Source organism: Exophiala aquamarina (genome assembly GCF_000709125.1).
Source record: "Exophiala aquamarina CBS 119918 chromosome Unknown aczIA-supercont1.5, whole genome shotgun sequence".
Classification (NCBI taxonomy): Eukaryota; Fungi; Ascomycota; class Eurotiomycetes; order Chaetothyriales; family Herpotrichiellaceae; genus Exophiala; species Exophiala aquamarina.
The window spans coordinates 1,645,986-1,662,383 of record NW_013550583.1 but is presented as its reverse complement, the minus strand read 5'-3'; the positions used below and the strand labels follow the sequence as shown (position 1 = coordinate 1,662,383).

The following is a 16,398-nucleotide window of genomic DNA, read 5'->3' as shown; positions in this document are numbered from 1 at the left end:
CCCAAGATATTGGTCAATGCTGCTCCGGCTCTGATTCTGGCACTGCGTCTCGACCCTTCTGCTGGAGATCAGGATGACATCCGGCCTCATGGCCTGGCAGTCCTACCTCCACAATACTATGCTATTCTCCATGTCCCAAAGCGTAAGCGACAGCTCGGCTGACCTGAATGGTGGCAAAACCTGTCATATCATGTTGGAGCATGGCGGTCAGATTCGTAACCGAATACAGAAGGCGACTTAATTACTAGGCATCTTAAGTCAGACCTCAGAGAGACTTTACATCTGAATACAGAATGTGCGTGCCGGAAATCAACACCTGTACAACACATATGAAGGTCATATCTGGCTGTGAATGAATCACCAGTAAGTAGGCAAATACATATGTACACAACGCTGTGCCAGGCCTACTCATTGAGATACCCACTTGCGCCACAAGTTACTTGGTAGTCCGAGCAGCAGTATGTCCAGATTAGCTTCTTCTTCCCAACAATCCTACGGCGACATCCGCGCTTGATCGCGGGAAGTCAAAGTTTGCGGACCTCACCAGGTAGCCAGCAGAGGTTATACCGCTGTAAATTTGACTTTGGCTAGTCTAGGCGGGGCCTGCGAGGGATCAATGCGCCAACTGTGAGACTCCACCTCTGTTCTTGCACAGAAGTGTGCTAATGCCAAGCTACTGCATGGAAGGATGTGTGGACTAGTATGCGCACGACTCCGCCGCTAAGCGGTGCTCAGGATTGTATGGCTACAACCCGAAATTGCCAAGTCATGCTTCAGGTTCGCCGGTCGGTGCACACATCTAAACGCAGGAGATGTATCTTCGAGAGGTAAAAATGCGACGCTGGGTATTGAGGCCTGGTATTCAGCACCGAACCCGCACGTGGCCATACAGTCAGTCTACTTAGTCTTTCTCTTACTTGGCTCAACCTCGGCCCAGCCTTGAGGTCAAGTGCGAGTACTCAGATCGCTGTCAAGTCTCATCGTCCGTTCCATCACAATTTTCTTTCGGGCCTCTTGCTCGTATTGGCCGGCTGTACATACTATACTGTGGAGGCGTCTCTCCAGAAGAAGAGAAAGACGCTGTCACGCAGGGACCTGTGTTTTATCTTTACCGGATCTCATTCCGAAGTATTCGGTATATCAAACACGCAACTGCACTCTGTGGAAGTAGACATCTGCTGGGAGGCAACAAATAGTGCTTTCAAACGACAGGAACGATGAATCGTCCAGCGCCACTTTAAAATCATCGCTAAGCCCACGTTCCAGCGTAGTATTGGTCCTTCGCTGGGTGGGACGTCCCTCACGAACGTAGTGGGTCAGCCCCTGTACGACAATATTAACCATGTAGCCCGGCTTCTGGATCGAAATACGAAGAACTCCAAAGTGTTTCGTTATGCCAAGTTCGATAAAGGCGAAGCAAGCTAGATATTGCGTGAGGGCTCTATGTATTCGCGTTCAATGTGCCAAGTAGGGTCACTCTATACCGGGGAGTTTTGCGGCCCTTCACAGCATGCCTCAGAAAAGTCACGTGACACTGCTCGCACTTCTGACTCCACAAAACCTAGAGCTGCTTACTGGGTTGCTCACTTCAGTGAGCTGTTGCTGTCGCGCTGGGTAATCCCGTCCGTCAAGTCGTCGCCGTGGTGGCGCGGGTCTCTGGCTACCGGAGTGTGCTTCTTTTCATGTAGGGATTCAGATGGCGAAGCGGCCTCTATATTGTTAGCAATCTCTCCCTCAGTGGTATCTCTCAAGAGACATGGCGCTGTTGGCTGCTTCCAGTCGTCGCGGCGCTCTTTGATGATGAACAAGTCTAGCCAACCAGGCATTATAAATCCGACGACACACCAGACTAGCAGGAAATGGCCAATAATGAAACCCATGACGTGGAGAGGGTCATTGTTCAGCTGTTCGAAGCTAGGGTATGCAAGGCTGAGGATGATAGCTAAGATAGGGCCAGAGACGTATCGCAGAAGAGGAGCCCAGAGGGCAGGCAGAGACCAGTTCGAGCCACCGCCAATGACAGTGTTGAGATCATGCCGAAGTTGATTACCCTGCCTCATTGTTAGCACATGATCAACATCTAGGCGTGGAATTCACAGTGGAAGCTTACCGAGTAAAAGGCGAGGTAATAAACAATGGATGCGAGCCTGCCTTTTTTGAAAAGCCTCACAGTTGGCCGTACACCGGGAGTTTTTGCTATCACAAAAGCTATGACGGTCCCCACTGCAAAGATACCGAGACCGACAGCCGCACCGATCGGGATGCTGACAGTGTGACCAATAATAAGGCTGAGAAGCTGAGCGCTCAGGAAGCTGGCATTGTAAGCGGCGAAAGATGGTAGCCCAACCTGGGAGACGACATCCTCGAATCGGTAAACGGTAGTAGCACTGACGCATTCAGCCCAGACGACAAACACTAAACCAACATTGTTGATCCATCGATCAATGCCATCTATATAGTAATATCCGAAATGTGTGCAATTTGGCAGGGACAGCAGGAAGACTACCGTAATGAGCGCAGTTGCAACCCAAGGCCGTGACCAGCGCCAGCGCCTGGCGAATGCAGAGTCCATGACCAATGTCATAAATGCGTCAAGCATGACGAAAGTAGAACTGACACCAACCACAGCAAGGGTCAGGAAGAAAAGGGCAGACCAGAAATTGGAACCAGGCATCTGAACAAAGGCCTCAGGGTAGGTCATAAAACCTAAGCTATAGCTCCCCATGGGGTTCTCTGGATCGGGTTGCAATCCCATGAAGCCGACGATGCCGAACGCGGCAAACGCGAGACTCGCTTCTAGGAAGGCATTTGTACAGGCGAGAAGGACGGCGTCCTGAGCAGCGTTGGCGAACTGATGGTTGTAGGAGGCATAAGCGGTGTAGAAACCGAAGCCCACACCAGTGGAGTAGAAGACCTGCCCAACTGCGTCCTGCCAGATTTGCGTTCTTGAAAGAGTATCGCCTCTCCAAGTCGCAAAATACATACGGATACCATCGCGGGCATTTGGCAGCGAGGCTCCTCGTCCGATGAGGATGATGATGACGATAAGAGGCATGCCCATTGTGAAGTAGACGACGCGACCGGTCCAACCAGTGCCGCGGAACATACAGAGCCACACGAGGAAGAAGAGGAATGCGTTCCATCCAACAAGGCGACCGTCGAGAGCAGTTCCAGGGTAGTCGATCCAAGTGCCAGACGTATCCGGATCTATGGCTTGGACGACCTCGTACAAGAAGTAGTTCTCAGTGTCACCGGCCCAGGGAAGTGGGCTTGTGAATGACTTTTGGAAGAAGACCATTCCCCAGGCAATTATAGGGATAAAGTAGATGCTGACGACGAGGCCGACATAGTTCAGGGCGAAACCAATACCTCTCATCCGCCGACTGATCTTATTGAAGGCTGTCACAGTCCCACCCCGATAAGCGTTACCTGCAGCGAGTTCGAGAGCCAACGAAGGAACAGCTAGCAAGCCGAGAGCCAGGAGATAAGGAAGAAACCATTGTAGACCGTTGTTATTGAAAACCGTGGATGGGTATCGCAGGAAGTTGCCCATGCCGATGACGCCACTCAAGGAGGCGAGGATGAACGCGGTACGGGACGGCCATTGATCACGGCCATCAACACCCTTTGCTGGTGGTGGTGCCACAAAATTCACAATTCGTTTGACTCTGTCCATGGTGACGATTAATAGCTGGGTGTAATCAAGTTTTCAGCCTGCTGGTGCTAATAACTAGAAGGAAGATATGGTAAGGATAAGGATAGAAGGTCGGGTGAAAGAATGTGAACATGCGTCAGTAGAGCATGCGACGGCGGTGTGAACTTTGCCCAGCATTGTGACCATGTTCAACTTGCAATTTCTGTTGGGTCGTTTGACCGCCGAGCCTTTCATGATCGTGATCTACGTTTTCTTTTCTTAGGTCTTTGAACCCAGACTTTATGCCCACGATCGACTTGGCTTTCCTCTTGGTCTTCGCGCAAAAGACGAAGAATCGGCATTCCTGGGCTACCCTGCCTCATGTACTTATCCTGCGGCTCAGCGCATTCCTTAGCAGCAGATTTATTGAGGCACACATCGCATAAAGATGGGTGATATCAGGGGAGCTCATGCGCGAACATATCTAGGTACTCAGTATCATACCAAAGATTAATATAAATTCTTGCTTATGGCGTCCTCCATCCATTTCTTATCGTTAACCTCCCAAGCCGCTAGTGATGTCACGACATAAGCGGAAGGGCTTATATAGAGCCGAGATACTCCGTTAATATTAATGATCCCCGTGGTTCCAATGCGTCTCAGGGTGGGCCGCGGGACCGCCAAGGCGAAACCAGCGGAAAGTCTTGGTATGAAGACGTAAGGTTGTTCCCGCTTAATGCGCGGGCTGGCCACTCGTGGAAAGGTTCCGCACGTGGGCCAAGACTTAAATGGGTCCCCCTGCCTCACGCCAAGGTCCTTTCCGTGAAAGAGTCTTGGTAGCCCCAGGCCCCTGAGGTACCATGCGATTGATCCGTTGTGCGTGGCATTCGGCCTCCTGTCAGCTGAGGAAGGGTATGGTTTCATTTGTAGCATCTTTAGGCCGTTTCTGCTGGTCACATAGTAGGGTGACCTTGTAGGATTTCGGCTGGTTGTTTTCTTGGCTCTGTCCCTAAAACTCCCATGGCATCCCGTCCTGGTGCATCAAGTCCATGATTTGTTGATTATTGTAGTACCAATCACTCAATGAATACGCCTGGAGATCTTCCGCATTCAGAATGTCATTTGCCATCGACTCTGTCTCCATACCCAGATGGGGAAATTCGAAGTCGTTGATGGAGACTGTTAAGGGAAGCGTTGACGCAGAGTCTGTGGGCAGAGATTCAGCAGAAGATTCGATGAATAATCGTGCAGTTCGACTGAGAAGCTCATAGATTCGATGAGGATGTGTTGGTGACGCAAGGATGTATGAGTCGGGTTTCAATGACGCCGAGAACCGTTCTATTCGGGCTAGATCGTCTCGATCTCGTAGCTGAACAGCTTGGGTAAATAATATGCTGAAGGGAATGAAAGGTGTATGTAGTACAGCCCTTGAATACTCAATGGTTAGCTTCAGATACTCGTGGTGAAGGTGTTGGATGCGATAATATTGCCGAGGTTTTTTCTAATTTGGACGATAGTCACATACCAGTTGATATATTTCTGGAACATAGATGCATTGCCCCTGGAGCCGCGAATAGTGACCATACATTGTTGATGAATATCCATAACTTCGCGAGCCACCGCAACACATTCGTCTGAAACACTACCTACTGGGCCTGACGTGGTCGGAATAGCACGAAGAACTAGTGCAAGGGAAGAGGAACTGCAAATTAGTTCGCAACGTAGATAAACAGCTCCCATCGGATCAGTCAAGGCACTGTTTCGTTCAGCATCCTATCGTTGTTAGATGCTGGTGGTCAAGGGGGGGGGGCTACTCGCATACCATGACCTCTATATAGGTCTCGTCGATTACCTCTCGTAGCTCTCGAGCTAGAGCTCTCGCGATATTCTCGCGCTCTTGTTCAGGCTTAGATAATGCTTCCTGATTGTAGAGCTGATCATACAATTTACCCTGGATCCTTGCTAGGCGGGTACGACGAAGCTCATTTGGATCAGCCTTCAGCGTGATATCACGATCACGAAGGTTAGAAGACCGACCAAGTCGTAGCGAAAGCCCTTTGTCCATATTATACACCACCCAAAAGAGGCTTTCCTGTTCAGTTTGCTGAGCTTGGCTGTTTCCCTTGTCAGTGGGCGCACGATGATAGCCAAGAGTTATGCAGAGATTTGAAGCATATGAGATGAAGCTCCAGGCCAGCGACATCTTGGAGTTTTCAATAGCGTTGAAGGTCTGTTGTATGCATCAGCTAGGGGATTGAGGCTGCTTGAACCGCGCTTAAGTGCTTACCCCAAGTGCCAATACAGCAATTGCGTGTATTGATGCTGGAAGCATCAGCGGAAGCCGTGCGAAAGCGTTGACGAGATTATTCCAGCATAGATTGCTGTATTCTTTGTATACGCCAAGTTGTGTTGCAAGAAAGTACGCGAAAAATGTATATGACAAGTAGCCATTCGCTAGAATGAATTCGAGCTCACTGTAGCTGTCAACAGCAAAGTACACTTTTTGACAGATATCGGTAAACTTTTCTATGGGGAGTATTCGAGATATATGGGCAAGTATACTGTGTTTCCGGTGCTCTGCGAAGTATGTCAGCGTTATGTTGTAGAAGAGACCCACGATTACCAGCCTTTTGCCCATCGTAGCGCCTCTATAGCTGCTTTCATTGGAGGTAGAGAGGGTTGTATTTGAGCTTTGTATTCGGCAACGGCGCCGCAGTCCAATACCTGGCCCACAAGTGGACGTCCAACGGACTGGACAATTGTATCTAATGATGACAGGACTTCAGTCAATTCAAGATTGAGGTAATTTGAGCTGCCGTCCTTCACAACGGCTTTAACGAAATCGACAATATGGGTGGAAGTATCCCATTGACCAAGTGCAACGTCAGACGTGGAGACAAGCCGATCAACAGGCACTGGCTTTAGTGGGCCGTCCTGTCCAAGATGATGGATGGAGGCACTATCAGGTTGGATGACCTTTGATGCAGTACCATTGGCCTGGAGCAACCGCTTGATATCATGAAGACCACTAACAATCTCATCGATTTTTTGTTCACTTACGGAGATGACTAATCAGCACTAGGGAAACGGGGCACCCACTGGATCATGGCAGCCGAATGATGACGTATGACAGGGTGAGGGCTTACTATTGTGCTGAAATCAACACCCTCTGTCTAGCAGGCGTTGACTTGGGTGGCAATGGACTATGGGTGCAGTCAAGCCTGGCTGACATACAATTTGAACAAGGTGCTGCTCTGTCACAGGCGACCTGTAAGGGTCCATGAGTTAGTCAATTTTGACTCCTTTAGTTCAGCTCCATGGGTATCTGTGAAGGGACCGGGCTTTACTTTGCGAGCGCGACACTGGTCGCACTGTGTTCTTCCATGTTAGTTCGAATTAATGCACCAGATATCGATTGAGCTCACAGAGCGATGGTGGATGGTGAGGCGACTGCCTGGTCGTTCTTTCCCGTCCCGTCCGCGGGATTCCATGTTCGAGCGGTGTTGTGAGTAGAAGGGTTGCATTAACCAATGTTCTCGAACTCAGTGATAGAGGATATCTGTGCAGCTGACAAACCGGATTTGCGCGCAATTCCGATCAATTGGAGTGGCCCCGCAACCCATGGTTCTTGGTTATCTGATTGGTCAACTCTTTTCTCGACCACCAACAAGAGATGTTATCGCGTTATATGACACTGTTGCAGTGTCTGCAACAGTGCGTACATGATGAAAGAATATAAATACATAGTAAAGCGATCCCTGGCTTCGATGGTAGTTGGGTTCCAAACTCGCATCATGGCCAAAAATATCCTCATCACTGGCGCAGGCGGATATATGTAGGTCACACCAAAGTTCCGAGATCCTCAACTAACCAGACCACAGTGGAGGGACCCTCCTGACGAAAGTCATTTCCCAGGAGAATGGTCTGATAAAAGCTGCAAATATCACTGCCACAGTTCGCTCCGCCGAACAAGCTCAAAGACTATCAGAGTTTGGGTTCAACGCCATCGAACTTGATCTGAAGAATGAGGAAGTCGTGAAGCAAGCTGTGATTAGCAATAATAGTAGGCTAGCTCGCCAATAGTATCTGAAGGAAAAAAACTCATGGCGGGACAGTCGATGTCGTCGTGCATATTGCGAGTGCCATGGAAACAGCGATTGCAGCTAACCTGATCAAAGCTCTTGGCGAGCGTCGCAAATTAGGGACAGGAAAGGCCTATTTTATCCATGTGAGTTCATTTCTCGAGATCGAGCAAAGACAAAGATCGCTAAACTTGAAGTAGTCATCAGTGACTGCTGTCTTCTCCAAGGAAAATGGCTGGCCATTTGGAGAGGTCAAGGACACTGATCCCTTATATGAGAATGAAAAGCAACTCGCTCCTGGCCATCCAGTTCGAGACGTACGTTCTTTCAAATTAAAAGTACTTTATAACTCCTGGGCCTGATTGAAAAAAGACAAACGTACTTGTGACAGATCTAGCGAAAGCGGAAGGAGTTACAAGCCTCATTGTCGTTGTTCCTGTCGTTTGTGAGTTGATTGCAAGATGTCCTTTTAAAAAGACTGGGCACAAACTCATTTTCTAGCAGACGGAACAGGATCTGGAGAGTTCCGAAATATTTCTTCTGCCATTCCATCCTTCATTAGAGCCTCCATTGAGCTCCAGACCGTTTACAAATTCGACAAAGATGCTGTGAGTTAAGCCTTGTCATGTCTCCAACTTTCCTGGGTGGCTGATCTAAACTCTCGATAGACTCCAGCGACAACACACGTATCCGACATTGTGGGTTTGTATATGCTCCTAGTGGAGAAAATCTTGAACAACGAGCCTCTACCTACCGGTGATAAGGGCTATCACTTCGCAATGGCTCACAAAACATCTTGGTGGAAAGTGATGCAGCGTCTCGCTGAGGAGTTACACGCACTTGGGCTTGTGAATGAGCCTAACGTGGCGATTTGGCCAAGCGACGAAATGGCAGCAAAATCTCTCGGATGGCCACCTTCCTACGTGCGAGCCATGGGTACTTCTAGGTGAGTGGCTTCCCATACTGGAGTCAACAAGAATCTGACTGGGCCTGCAGTGGAGACATCATTCCGGTGAATCCTTTTCGTCTAGGGTGGCAGCCAACATGGACGGAAGAAAGATTTCTTGGGAATATGGACGAGGAGATTCGAGCCACGCTGGAACAGGGGGATAAATTCAAGTCCACCCTGTATGATTCCCTATAGAGCCCTTAGAGCAAATGGAGAGGCAGTATGCCTTGCTGCGTCCTATCATGTGATTTCGCAATCGAGAGAGTAGCCTCCTGCGATATCTTTAATCTCGTTCGAGTCGGCAATCAAATAGTCAAGAAGATTGACCTATCATAGAGGCAAATTTACCAAATAACTCCCACTTCTTCAAACCAGGAATTCGAAAGTGTCGCAAAATTGCCTTGCCACTTTTGGTCCGTTCAAGAGGGGCAAGTTAGGACACAGGGGCCACTTTCACAATGCTTGTGTTATAATTGAGAGACTTTGGACGATATATCAGTTCACATACCAATCAATCAGTGCAAGGCTGGGAGCATAAGGAGGTGTCGAGGGGAGCTAGTCGACTCGGGAAACATATTGTCGAGTACGTCCCAGCTACCATTGGCGTCATCGTTGTCACCCCAGGGTCGCACCTCTAAATTTCAGGTATGAGGGAATAAGAACTTGAAAAGTATGGAGATACATAGTAGTTCTTTATAGGAGAAGAAGGCTACGTGGCAGTAGTTTTGTTAACCGAAATAAATTGAAAACTGAATCAATACACCTCAACCTGCACCCCGAGAGCCCGACAGAGGAATGGTGCCGCACGTCCATCTTAGGGGCGACAAGCAGCTATGTACTGTACTTGGAGGAGGGAAGAAAGTTTTCGGGGGAACTCCATATCTTGTGAGCACAAGGAACATGGGGTCTTTCAAGTAAGGACCCTTGTTGAGTGTGACCCTCCATCCCAGGTTGCTAAAGTCAAAATGGCGTAGGCGGCGCGATGAGGTGCTTAGCTTTTTGTCAATAGCCGGTATCCCCACAGCGTGGGTGGTCCACTGCAAGCAACTAGTCTACAAGCTCCATTAAGCGGCCATGAGCTAGGGCCGAACTCGAGGTGATGATGGGTGACCATCATCACAGACTTCCGAGATATTGCTCTACCCATGGATTCCTGTCAGCTCGTGGATTAAAAGTGAAGCGACGTTCGTAAATCACAGCCCAGACAGATACAAAACCTTCCAAGCAAACATGCGTCTCTCCGACGTCATCCGGCTGGTTGTAGCTTACTGCTGCTCGACAGTGCTCGCGATGAAATGTCCAACAGGACCAGCCGCTACCAACACAACGCCCGGGGGCATGGTATACACGTACCCATATCCGATCCAATATGCTCAACTACAATCCCAGCATCAAAGCCTCTGCCAGGCTTACATGGATGTGTACCCTCCATCCATGGCAAACAAATCCTACTCTGGTCCTCCGCGCACGGTTGTGCTCCTCCATGGCAAAAACTTCTGCGGAGCGACATGGAACGCCACTGCTGAAGTGCTCCTGGCCCAAGGATACCGAGTTGTCCTACCGGACCAAATTGGATTCTGCAAGTCTGACAAGCCGGATGCATATCAATTTTCACTGCAGCAGTTCGCACTGAACACCAAGAATATCCTCACTAGCTTGAATCTCACCTCTGTCTACGTACTGGGCCACTCAATGGGTGGCATGCTTGCAACACGATTTTCCCTCATGTATCCGGACATGGTCACAGGGCTGATACTGGTGAACCCTATTGGACTAGAGGACTGGAAAGCCAAGGGCGTGCCATACCTATCAGTCGACAGCATCTACACCTCGGAGCGCGCTTCAAGTTATACCTCGATTCGTGGGTATGAGCAAGCCACCTACTACGTAAACACATGGTCACCGGCGTACGACGTCTGGGTCAACATGTTGCTCGCGGTGTACAACGGCAGCCGGGCAGAGATCTATGTCTTTGATCAGGCGCTTGTCACGGATATGGTGATCACTCAGCCCATAGCATACGAGTTCTCACTCTTGTCGAATACGCCGACACTGTTGATGATCGACGAGAAGGATAACACCGCTATTGGGAAGCAGTGGAGTCCTCCTACAGTGGCAGCCAAGCTTGGTAATTATACGGCGTTGGGCAGAGCGACAGCAGACGCTATCGGTGAGAATTGCACATACGTAGCATTTTCGGACTTAGGATACGCACCGCAGATACAGGAGCCCGACAGGTTCCATAACGCGGTATTGGGATGGTTGGAAAGCCATTAAGTAATTGTTCGAATGGGGAGATTTCGTAAATGCACTTGGCATGAGAATGCATAGTATGTACATAAGACGTTACCCATCTATTATCCACCAATCATAAACCCTGGCGTTACTTGTGTTCATACAATGACCATCGATCATGTTAACTCGTGCCCTCAGCGCCGACCACGGCCGGTGGGAGCTAGACAACAAGACGGGTAGGTACGACAGCTATATTAATCTCATCTGAAATGCGGTGGATCAGGTCGGTCCTGGCTCTTTTTAGGCAAAGGTCTCCAGGCAACAGGATCGAAGACAAATCGGGAGACGGCCGTCTTCGCCTCATCCCCATCACCAGCATCACTGCTTATAATGACACTGTCACGCTCAATATGTATATCATTCTCTATAGTTTTCATTATTCCATTTTCCCAGAGAGGAAAACCTCGTAAAATGTCTTCGTGCGATCTGTCGCTGGACCGGCGGCCATCTGTGGTAAAATCGTAGGTTTCAGTACGCATACCACTCCGATACCGTTCGTCGCGGGATATCTGCGACATTTTGTCGTTGAGGTGGTCTGGATGGCCCACGGCGTGGACCGAAGATCTTTGAAATCTTCTTGCGGAGCTGTCTGTGCTGAAGCTGTTGTTTGTGTTGTTTCGTTCGACAGTAGGATTTGAGTCCCAGCTGTGGGAAGTGCGGCCGAGTAGAGCTGGGAAGAGTCTAGCAAGAGGGCGGCGCAGTGCTGGAAGACAGGCTGCTGTGATTCCTAGATTATACTCGATCACTGTCCACATGCTGCTGCCGATTGACTGCCACATAATGTCTTTATGGGATGTTGACACGTTCAATGTCGTGAAGCGGAGGATGGAAGTCACGCATACACTGTAAAATGGAATTAGCTATTTGAAGGTCTGGCAGCCTATATCGTTGCATTCGAGATTTAAGCCGATGAATGCGGGCAAGGACGGAAACTTACAAGCCACCGATTGCAAACACCCCACAGAGAGCTACCTTGCTTTTCAAAGGGAGTGGCAAGCTTCTTACTGGAATGATAGGGAGCAAGATGATCATAACATCACTGCTGATGTTGAACCCAGCGTTTGCGTACCAAAATTTGGTCATGTCGATGCAGGTACCATGGCCTCCAATGGCAGTCTTGCCGAAAGCAAAGTTAACTGGGGAGCATTGGAACACAGAGGCTGTAACCGAAGCGATGGTGAAAGCAAATACCAAGCCCATCATGAGGTAACAAAGACATTTAAAGGACTTCCATACGCCGAAAACTTGCACGTACAGAAGCAAAATTGAGATCTTGGTTAATCCAATGGTGACTTTGTAGAAGATCTGGGCGAAATAGTACATTTCCAGGGTCCGCTTCACCAGCTCAACAGGCAAGGCCTTGGTGTGTTTGCCAAAACCCCATGCACAGCAGAGAATCATCTGTACTGAGACCGTTTCGGCAAACATGAGAGAGGCCAGAACGGTCCAGTCATCCGGGCCAGCATGATTTTGATTGGTAAGTCGAGCAACGAAGCGGGCAAGGACTATTAGCGGCGTCGTGATGCTGAATACCAAAGCTGGTATGGATAGCTGTGATGAGATATCATCAAGACCTGGGTAATTGCTGAAGAGTGGCATTCTGACAAGTCTGGTTTTCCAAGGACAAGAGAGGAAGAAGCGTATCAAGTTGAATACTTGTCCAAATAGCTGAATTATATTGGCAGTTCTTTGACAGAACAAACACTGTAAACGATTGATACCTGACCCCTTGGGCATGGGGGCCTGCTGTGGCTGAACTCTGGCTCATCCTCAGAGCAGGAAGAAACATAAGAGGTTGTAACGAGAACTCAGGAACTACTCGTACCTCCAGGTGGAACCTACAGGCCCTGCATCTACACGTAAAAGATTGACAACCGGTAGAGCTTGCACCAAACGAGGGTCTCTTGAGTGAGTCGTAATGGTTGGGCGTTTGCGAACGTTGGCCTGTGCAAACTTACTACTGGCCATGTCCCACCACCGCCCTGGTGGCATGCATTAGCGAAACGCTGGCTTTCACGGCTCAAGGCCTTGGAAAGGACAACGCTTTGTGGCGTGTAATCGCTGGACCTGAGGTGAGGGAAGAAAACACATCACATGAGGAAGATCTGTGGCTGATCTCGGATGGGTGATGTAAGTTGGCTTTTTGGCTTCCGGCTCATTGCGTCGGCGAGTTTGGGATGAACAGGATGGACGAACCGGACGAATCGCGCAACTTAGGTCCCAGATGAGTGCCAGATAAGCGGAAGCACTGCTTACTGATCCTCTGAACTTCGGCACGTCGGCTGGCATTACCCATGTCCGTTACATGTTGACCTCCTCTCCTACCCTTCGACTATGATCATTCATTCACGTGCAGGTTGTTAATGTTGCACGCGATGGCGACGTTGTCACTCAAACCTCGGAGTTGCATGTCAAACATGTAGATCCTTGCACGGTATGGCTGTCGTTCGGAGGCCGTTTCGTGAGTCAATGATGATCAGCATACCCAATGATCCAGGGCACCCAACCAAAGAAATCTAATGCATTCTACCAAGAGGCATTGGGTATACGTCCCAGCCCTTAGCAGGGAAGCTGGAGATTGTGGCACGCGGGGTCATATCGGTACCTCAAGACTTCAAGACTCTCCTCTCCTGGCGATGAACTGTTGGGCTGGCTAGTCTTATGAGGGGTTTCCAACAGCTTGTGCCCCTATGTAGGAACCGGCCCAAAGGTACGCCTCTCCACGGAGCGGGGCGTGTGATAGCGTATATTCAACCTTCGAAGAAGAAAACGACCCATGAACAGCAGACGGCCGTGAATGGCACAGCCATAGGTCGAGACGCTCGGGGCGCATGGTGTGATATATTCAAGATACTATTCCCAGGAACACCTCTGCCACTCAGCCCGTACGTGGAGAGTGCACATTTGTTTCCCGTCAAGGCCTTCCTGGCGTTCTTTGGCTCTGAAGCACAAGGAATACTGCGCCGCCTGGTGATATGCTGCATGCTAGGTAACAACCTAGCAGGGTTCGGATCGCAGTGTCCAGATGGAATCTGGACACAATCTGTCTATCCAGATTCAGTATCTCGAGGATAGAGTGCAACAGCCTTCGGCGACACCGGATAACTAGGCTAGCTCGCCTCAACAATTTACAATAAGCGAGAAAGGTTCGAAATTAGTATATTTAAATAGATTACAATGAAGACATGTATAGAATTCTTCAAACAAAATTGTCCCTTTTTGCTAACTACTATCAAAGTACACAATCAAAACAGTACAACGTCCATATTCAAATCTTTCAAAACATCTTGCCACTGTATGTCGACAACGCCATCGAGGCCTTGGGCTTCTAAATCCTTCCGCCGCCGCCACAGCTCCCTGGCAATGTCCTTGCTGATTTCCAGATTCATGAACCCATGCCTCCGCTTAAGTTTATACCACGAAAGCATCCTGGTTTGCAGCTCCTCGCTCAGACACTCACTGGCAACGACGAGCGGTGGCCAGACGAGGGTGCAGCCTACGCCGTCGCCACCGAGGAGCTCGATCTCCTCCAACTGCCGCACCCCACACTCCACCAAAGCTTGGACATAAATTGACTCTGGACGAAGGCGGCGCACCGCGCGGGCGAAGAAGATCAGGCTGGCGTAGTAGAAGACGTAGGCGTGGTGTCGCGTCAACGCCGCCGCTGTCGGCGTGAGATCAGACAGGTCCAATGTGTCGGGCGTTTGCTCGTAGAGCTGTGATTCCAGCTCGTCCAGCCCCGCGGCCGTGGCGGCTGTTTGCTCTAGGCCTGCTGCGGCCGCCTCTGAAATCTTGCGAACCAGCGAGTTCATCACGGCAATGTGCCGCAGCATCGGCCGCGTGAGCCCAAAGCATCGGTCCAGCATGTAGTAACGGTCGCCGAGGAAAAGGTCTTCGTTCTCAATGTCGAGGTTTGACGGTAGGTTGATGTTGCACAATGCTGCGATCGCCAGGTACCCCTGATATACCATGCTGCTTGACCGATCGTGTTGCCACACGGCGCTGTTCAAAGTCGCGAGCCAGCTGGCTCCGCCCTGCAGGTGCGTCCGCCATTCGCTGAAGCGTCCTGTGATCATGTCCATTGCGGAGAACATCGTGATAGTTGCGAGGATGGAGGTGCGCTGCAAGTCAGAGGCTGTGGTGGAGGGAACAGTGGTGCCGTCGGTGCTGGTAAGGAGCAGGGGAGATGATGCAGTGAGATTGCTCAAGCTGTGGCGTAGATGCATGATAGCCAGCTGGTAGTGTTTGGCGGCCAGTGTGAGCGTTTTTGTATCACCATCGAGTAGCTGTGAGCGACTGAATGCCGATGCCGAACACAAAGCATGGAACAGCGCAATGCTGCCGTTGGAGGAAGACGATGGCGCACGGAGACCTTCCAGTGCCATTGGGGTGAACACTGACCGGAAAGGGTTAGATGGCTGGTCTACCGGCAGTAGGTGCCAACAGACGAAGTTCGTCCAGTGATGAATTAGCTCTCGTTGATCTTGCCGTCGGGGAAGGAGGTCGAGATGACGAGTAATATATAGCCGCGGACGTGTTGAACGCATCAAGCTTGAATTTACAAGGCTCTGGCCTGAATTTCTACCAAGAGCAGCAATATTTATGGGCGATGATGACATAGGATCGTCTTTAAAAGCGGATGAAATTACCGTTTCAATATCGTCGTCGAACTCCTCGAGGGGGTTTCCAGAACTCTGGTCTTCAAACTCGTCTGTCTCAAGGTCTAATGAAAATTGTTTCTCCACGTTTCCAGAGGCAGCATCATCAGTATGCGATGGTTTAGGTTTGGACGTGTCGACGGAACTCAGGTTGAAGACGGAGAATGGTCCCAACGACAGAGCGTCTGGGCTACCACTTGTTTCGCTGATTGAGAACCGCTCCAGATCATCAAGGGTCTCCTCCACATCAATACTCATGAAACTTGAGCTTTTATTATAGATGGCTGGTGTGCCAATGGCGCGTCTGATATTCTGCTCCCTTTCCTGGGTGTCAGGATCAACCCAAACGAGTTTGATGCCATAACCCTGGCATTGCACGCCGGCCTTCTGGCACCGATTGCATTTCGGCTTGCCTTCATCGCACTTAACGTGTCTCTCGCGGCAAGTCCAACACCCCGAGAAGGTCTTCGTGTGTTTGATGGGTTGCCGCGATTTCCTGGTGGTTAGGGAATCCTTACGTTGTGGCGTAGTAGTGGAATTGACAATAAAGGTGGGCATGGGGAGCGGCGAGAGCAGGGCCTTGCATCATGGCCCGATCTCTCTTTCTGATGTTTTTAATATCCAGTTTATTTGGAATCCGCACCCTTCCAAATTATGGACGCACAGGAGACATGAATCATTCTTCAATCTCCCTCGGGCAGAAGGCTTGATAGACGATCATCGGCGAAAGTGTGGAGGCGATATGGAACAACGTTGATCCGCACCGGACCCCTCACTTCA

The 16,398-nt window shown here is 50.0% G+C and overlaps 6 protein-coding genes across 6 annotated transcripts; 2 read left to right on the top strand and 4 right to left on the bottom strand.

The window, feature by feature from the left end:
- Nucleotides 1–1,583: 1,583 nt before the first annotated feature.
- A1O9_07258 (uncharacterized protein) lies at nucleotides 1,584–3,676 on the bottom strand (the record flags this gene model as incomplete). Its single annotated transcript, XM_013404204.1, has 2 exons — nucleotides 1,584–2,051; nucleotides 2,111–3,676. The coding sequence occupies 2 exons, from the start codon at nucleotides 3,674–3,676 to the stop codon at nucleotides 1,584–1,586; spliced, it is 2,034 nt and encodes a 677-aa protein (XP_013259658.1).
- Nucleotides 3,677–4,643: 967 nt separating this feature from the next.
- On the bottom strand, nucleotides 4,644–6,272 carry A1O9_07257 (uncharacterized protein; the record flags this gene model as incomplete). The annotated part of the gene is made up of 4 exons (XM_013404203.1): nucleotides 4,644–5,028; nucleotides 5,160–5,407; nucleotides 5,457–5,864; nucleotides 5,922–6,272. 4 exons carry the CDS (start codon nucleotides 6,270–6,272, stop codon nucleotides 4,644–4,646), a joined length of 1,392 nt encoding a protein of 463 aa, XP_013259657.1.
- Nucleotides 6,273–7,428: 1,156 nt separating this feature from the next.
- On the top strand, nucleotides 7,429–8,860 carry A1O9_07256 (uncharacterized protein; the record flags this gene model as incomplete). The annotated part of the gene is made up of 8 exons (XM_013404202.1): nucleotides 7,429–7,469; nucleotides 7,516–7,697; nucleotides 7,750–7,862; nucleotides 7,917–8,033; nucleotides 8,089–8,161; nucleotides 8,221–8,324; nucleotides 8,385–8,662; nucleotides 8,713–8,860. 8 exons carry the CDS (start codon nucleotides 7,429–7,431, stop codon nucleotides 8,858–8,860), a joined length of 1,056 nt encoding a protein of 351 aa, XP_013259656.1.
- A 1,239-nt stretch (nucleotides 8,861–10,099) lies between these two features.
- Nucleotides 10,100–10,942, top strand: A1O9_07255 (proline iminopeptidase; the record flags this gene model as incomplete). The annotated part of the gene is made up of 1 exon (XM_013404201.1): nucleotides 10,100–10,942. One exon carries the CDS (start codon nucleotides 10,100–10,102, stop codon nucleotides 10,940–10,942), a length of 843 nt encoding a protein of 280 aa, XP_013259655.1.
- A 218-nt stretch (nucleotides 10,943–11,160) lies between these two features.
- A1O9_07254 (uncharacterized protein) lies at nucleotides 11,161–12,559 on the bottom strand (the record flags this gene model as incomplete). The annotated part of the gene is made up of 2 exons (XM_013404200.1): nucleotides 11,161–11,803; nucleotides 11,898–12,559. 2 exons carry the CDS (start codon nucleotides 12,557–12,559, stop codon nucleotides 11,161–11,163), a joined length of 1,305 nt encoding a protein of 434 aa, XP_013259654.1.
- Nucleotides 12,560–14,205: 1,646 nt separating this feature from the next.
- On the bottom strand, nucleotides 14,206–16,176 carry A1O9_07253 (uncharacterized protein; the record flags this gene model as incomplete). Its single annotated transcript, XM_013404199.1, has 1 exon — nucleotides 14,206–16,176. The coding sequence occupies one exon, from the start codon at nucleotides 16,174–16,176 to the stop codon at nucleotides 14,206–14,208; it is 1,971 nt and encodes a 656-aa protein (XP_013259653.1).
- Between the last annotated feature and the right edge of the window lie 222 nt (nucleotides 16,177–16,398).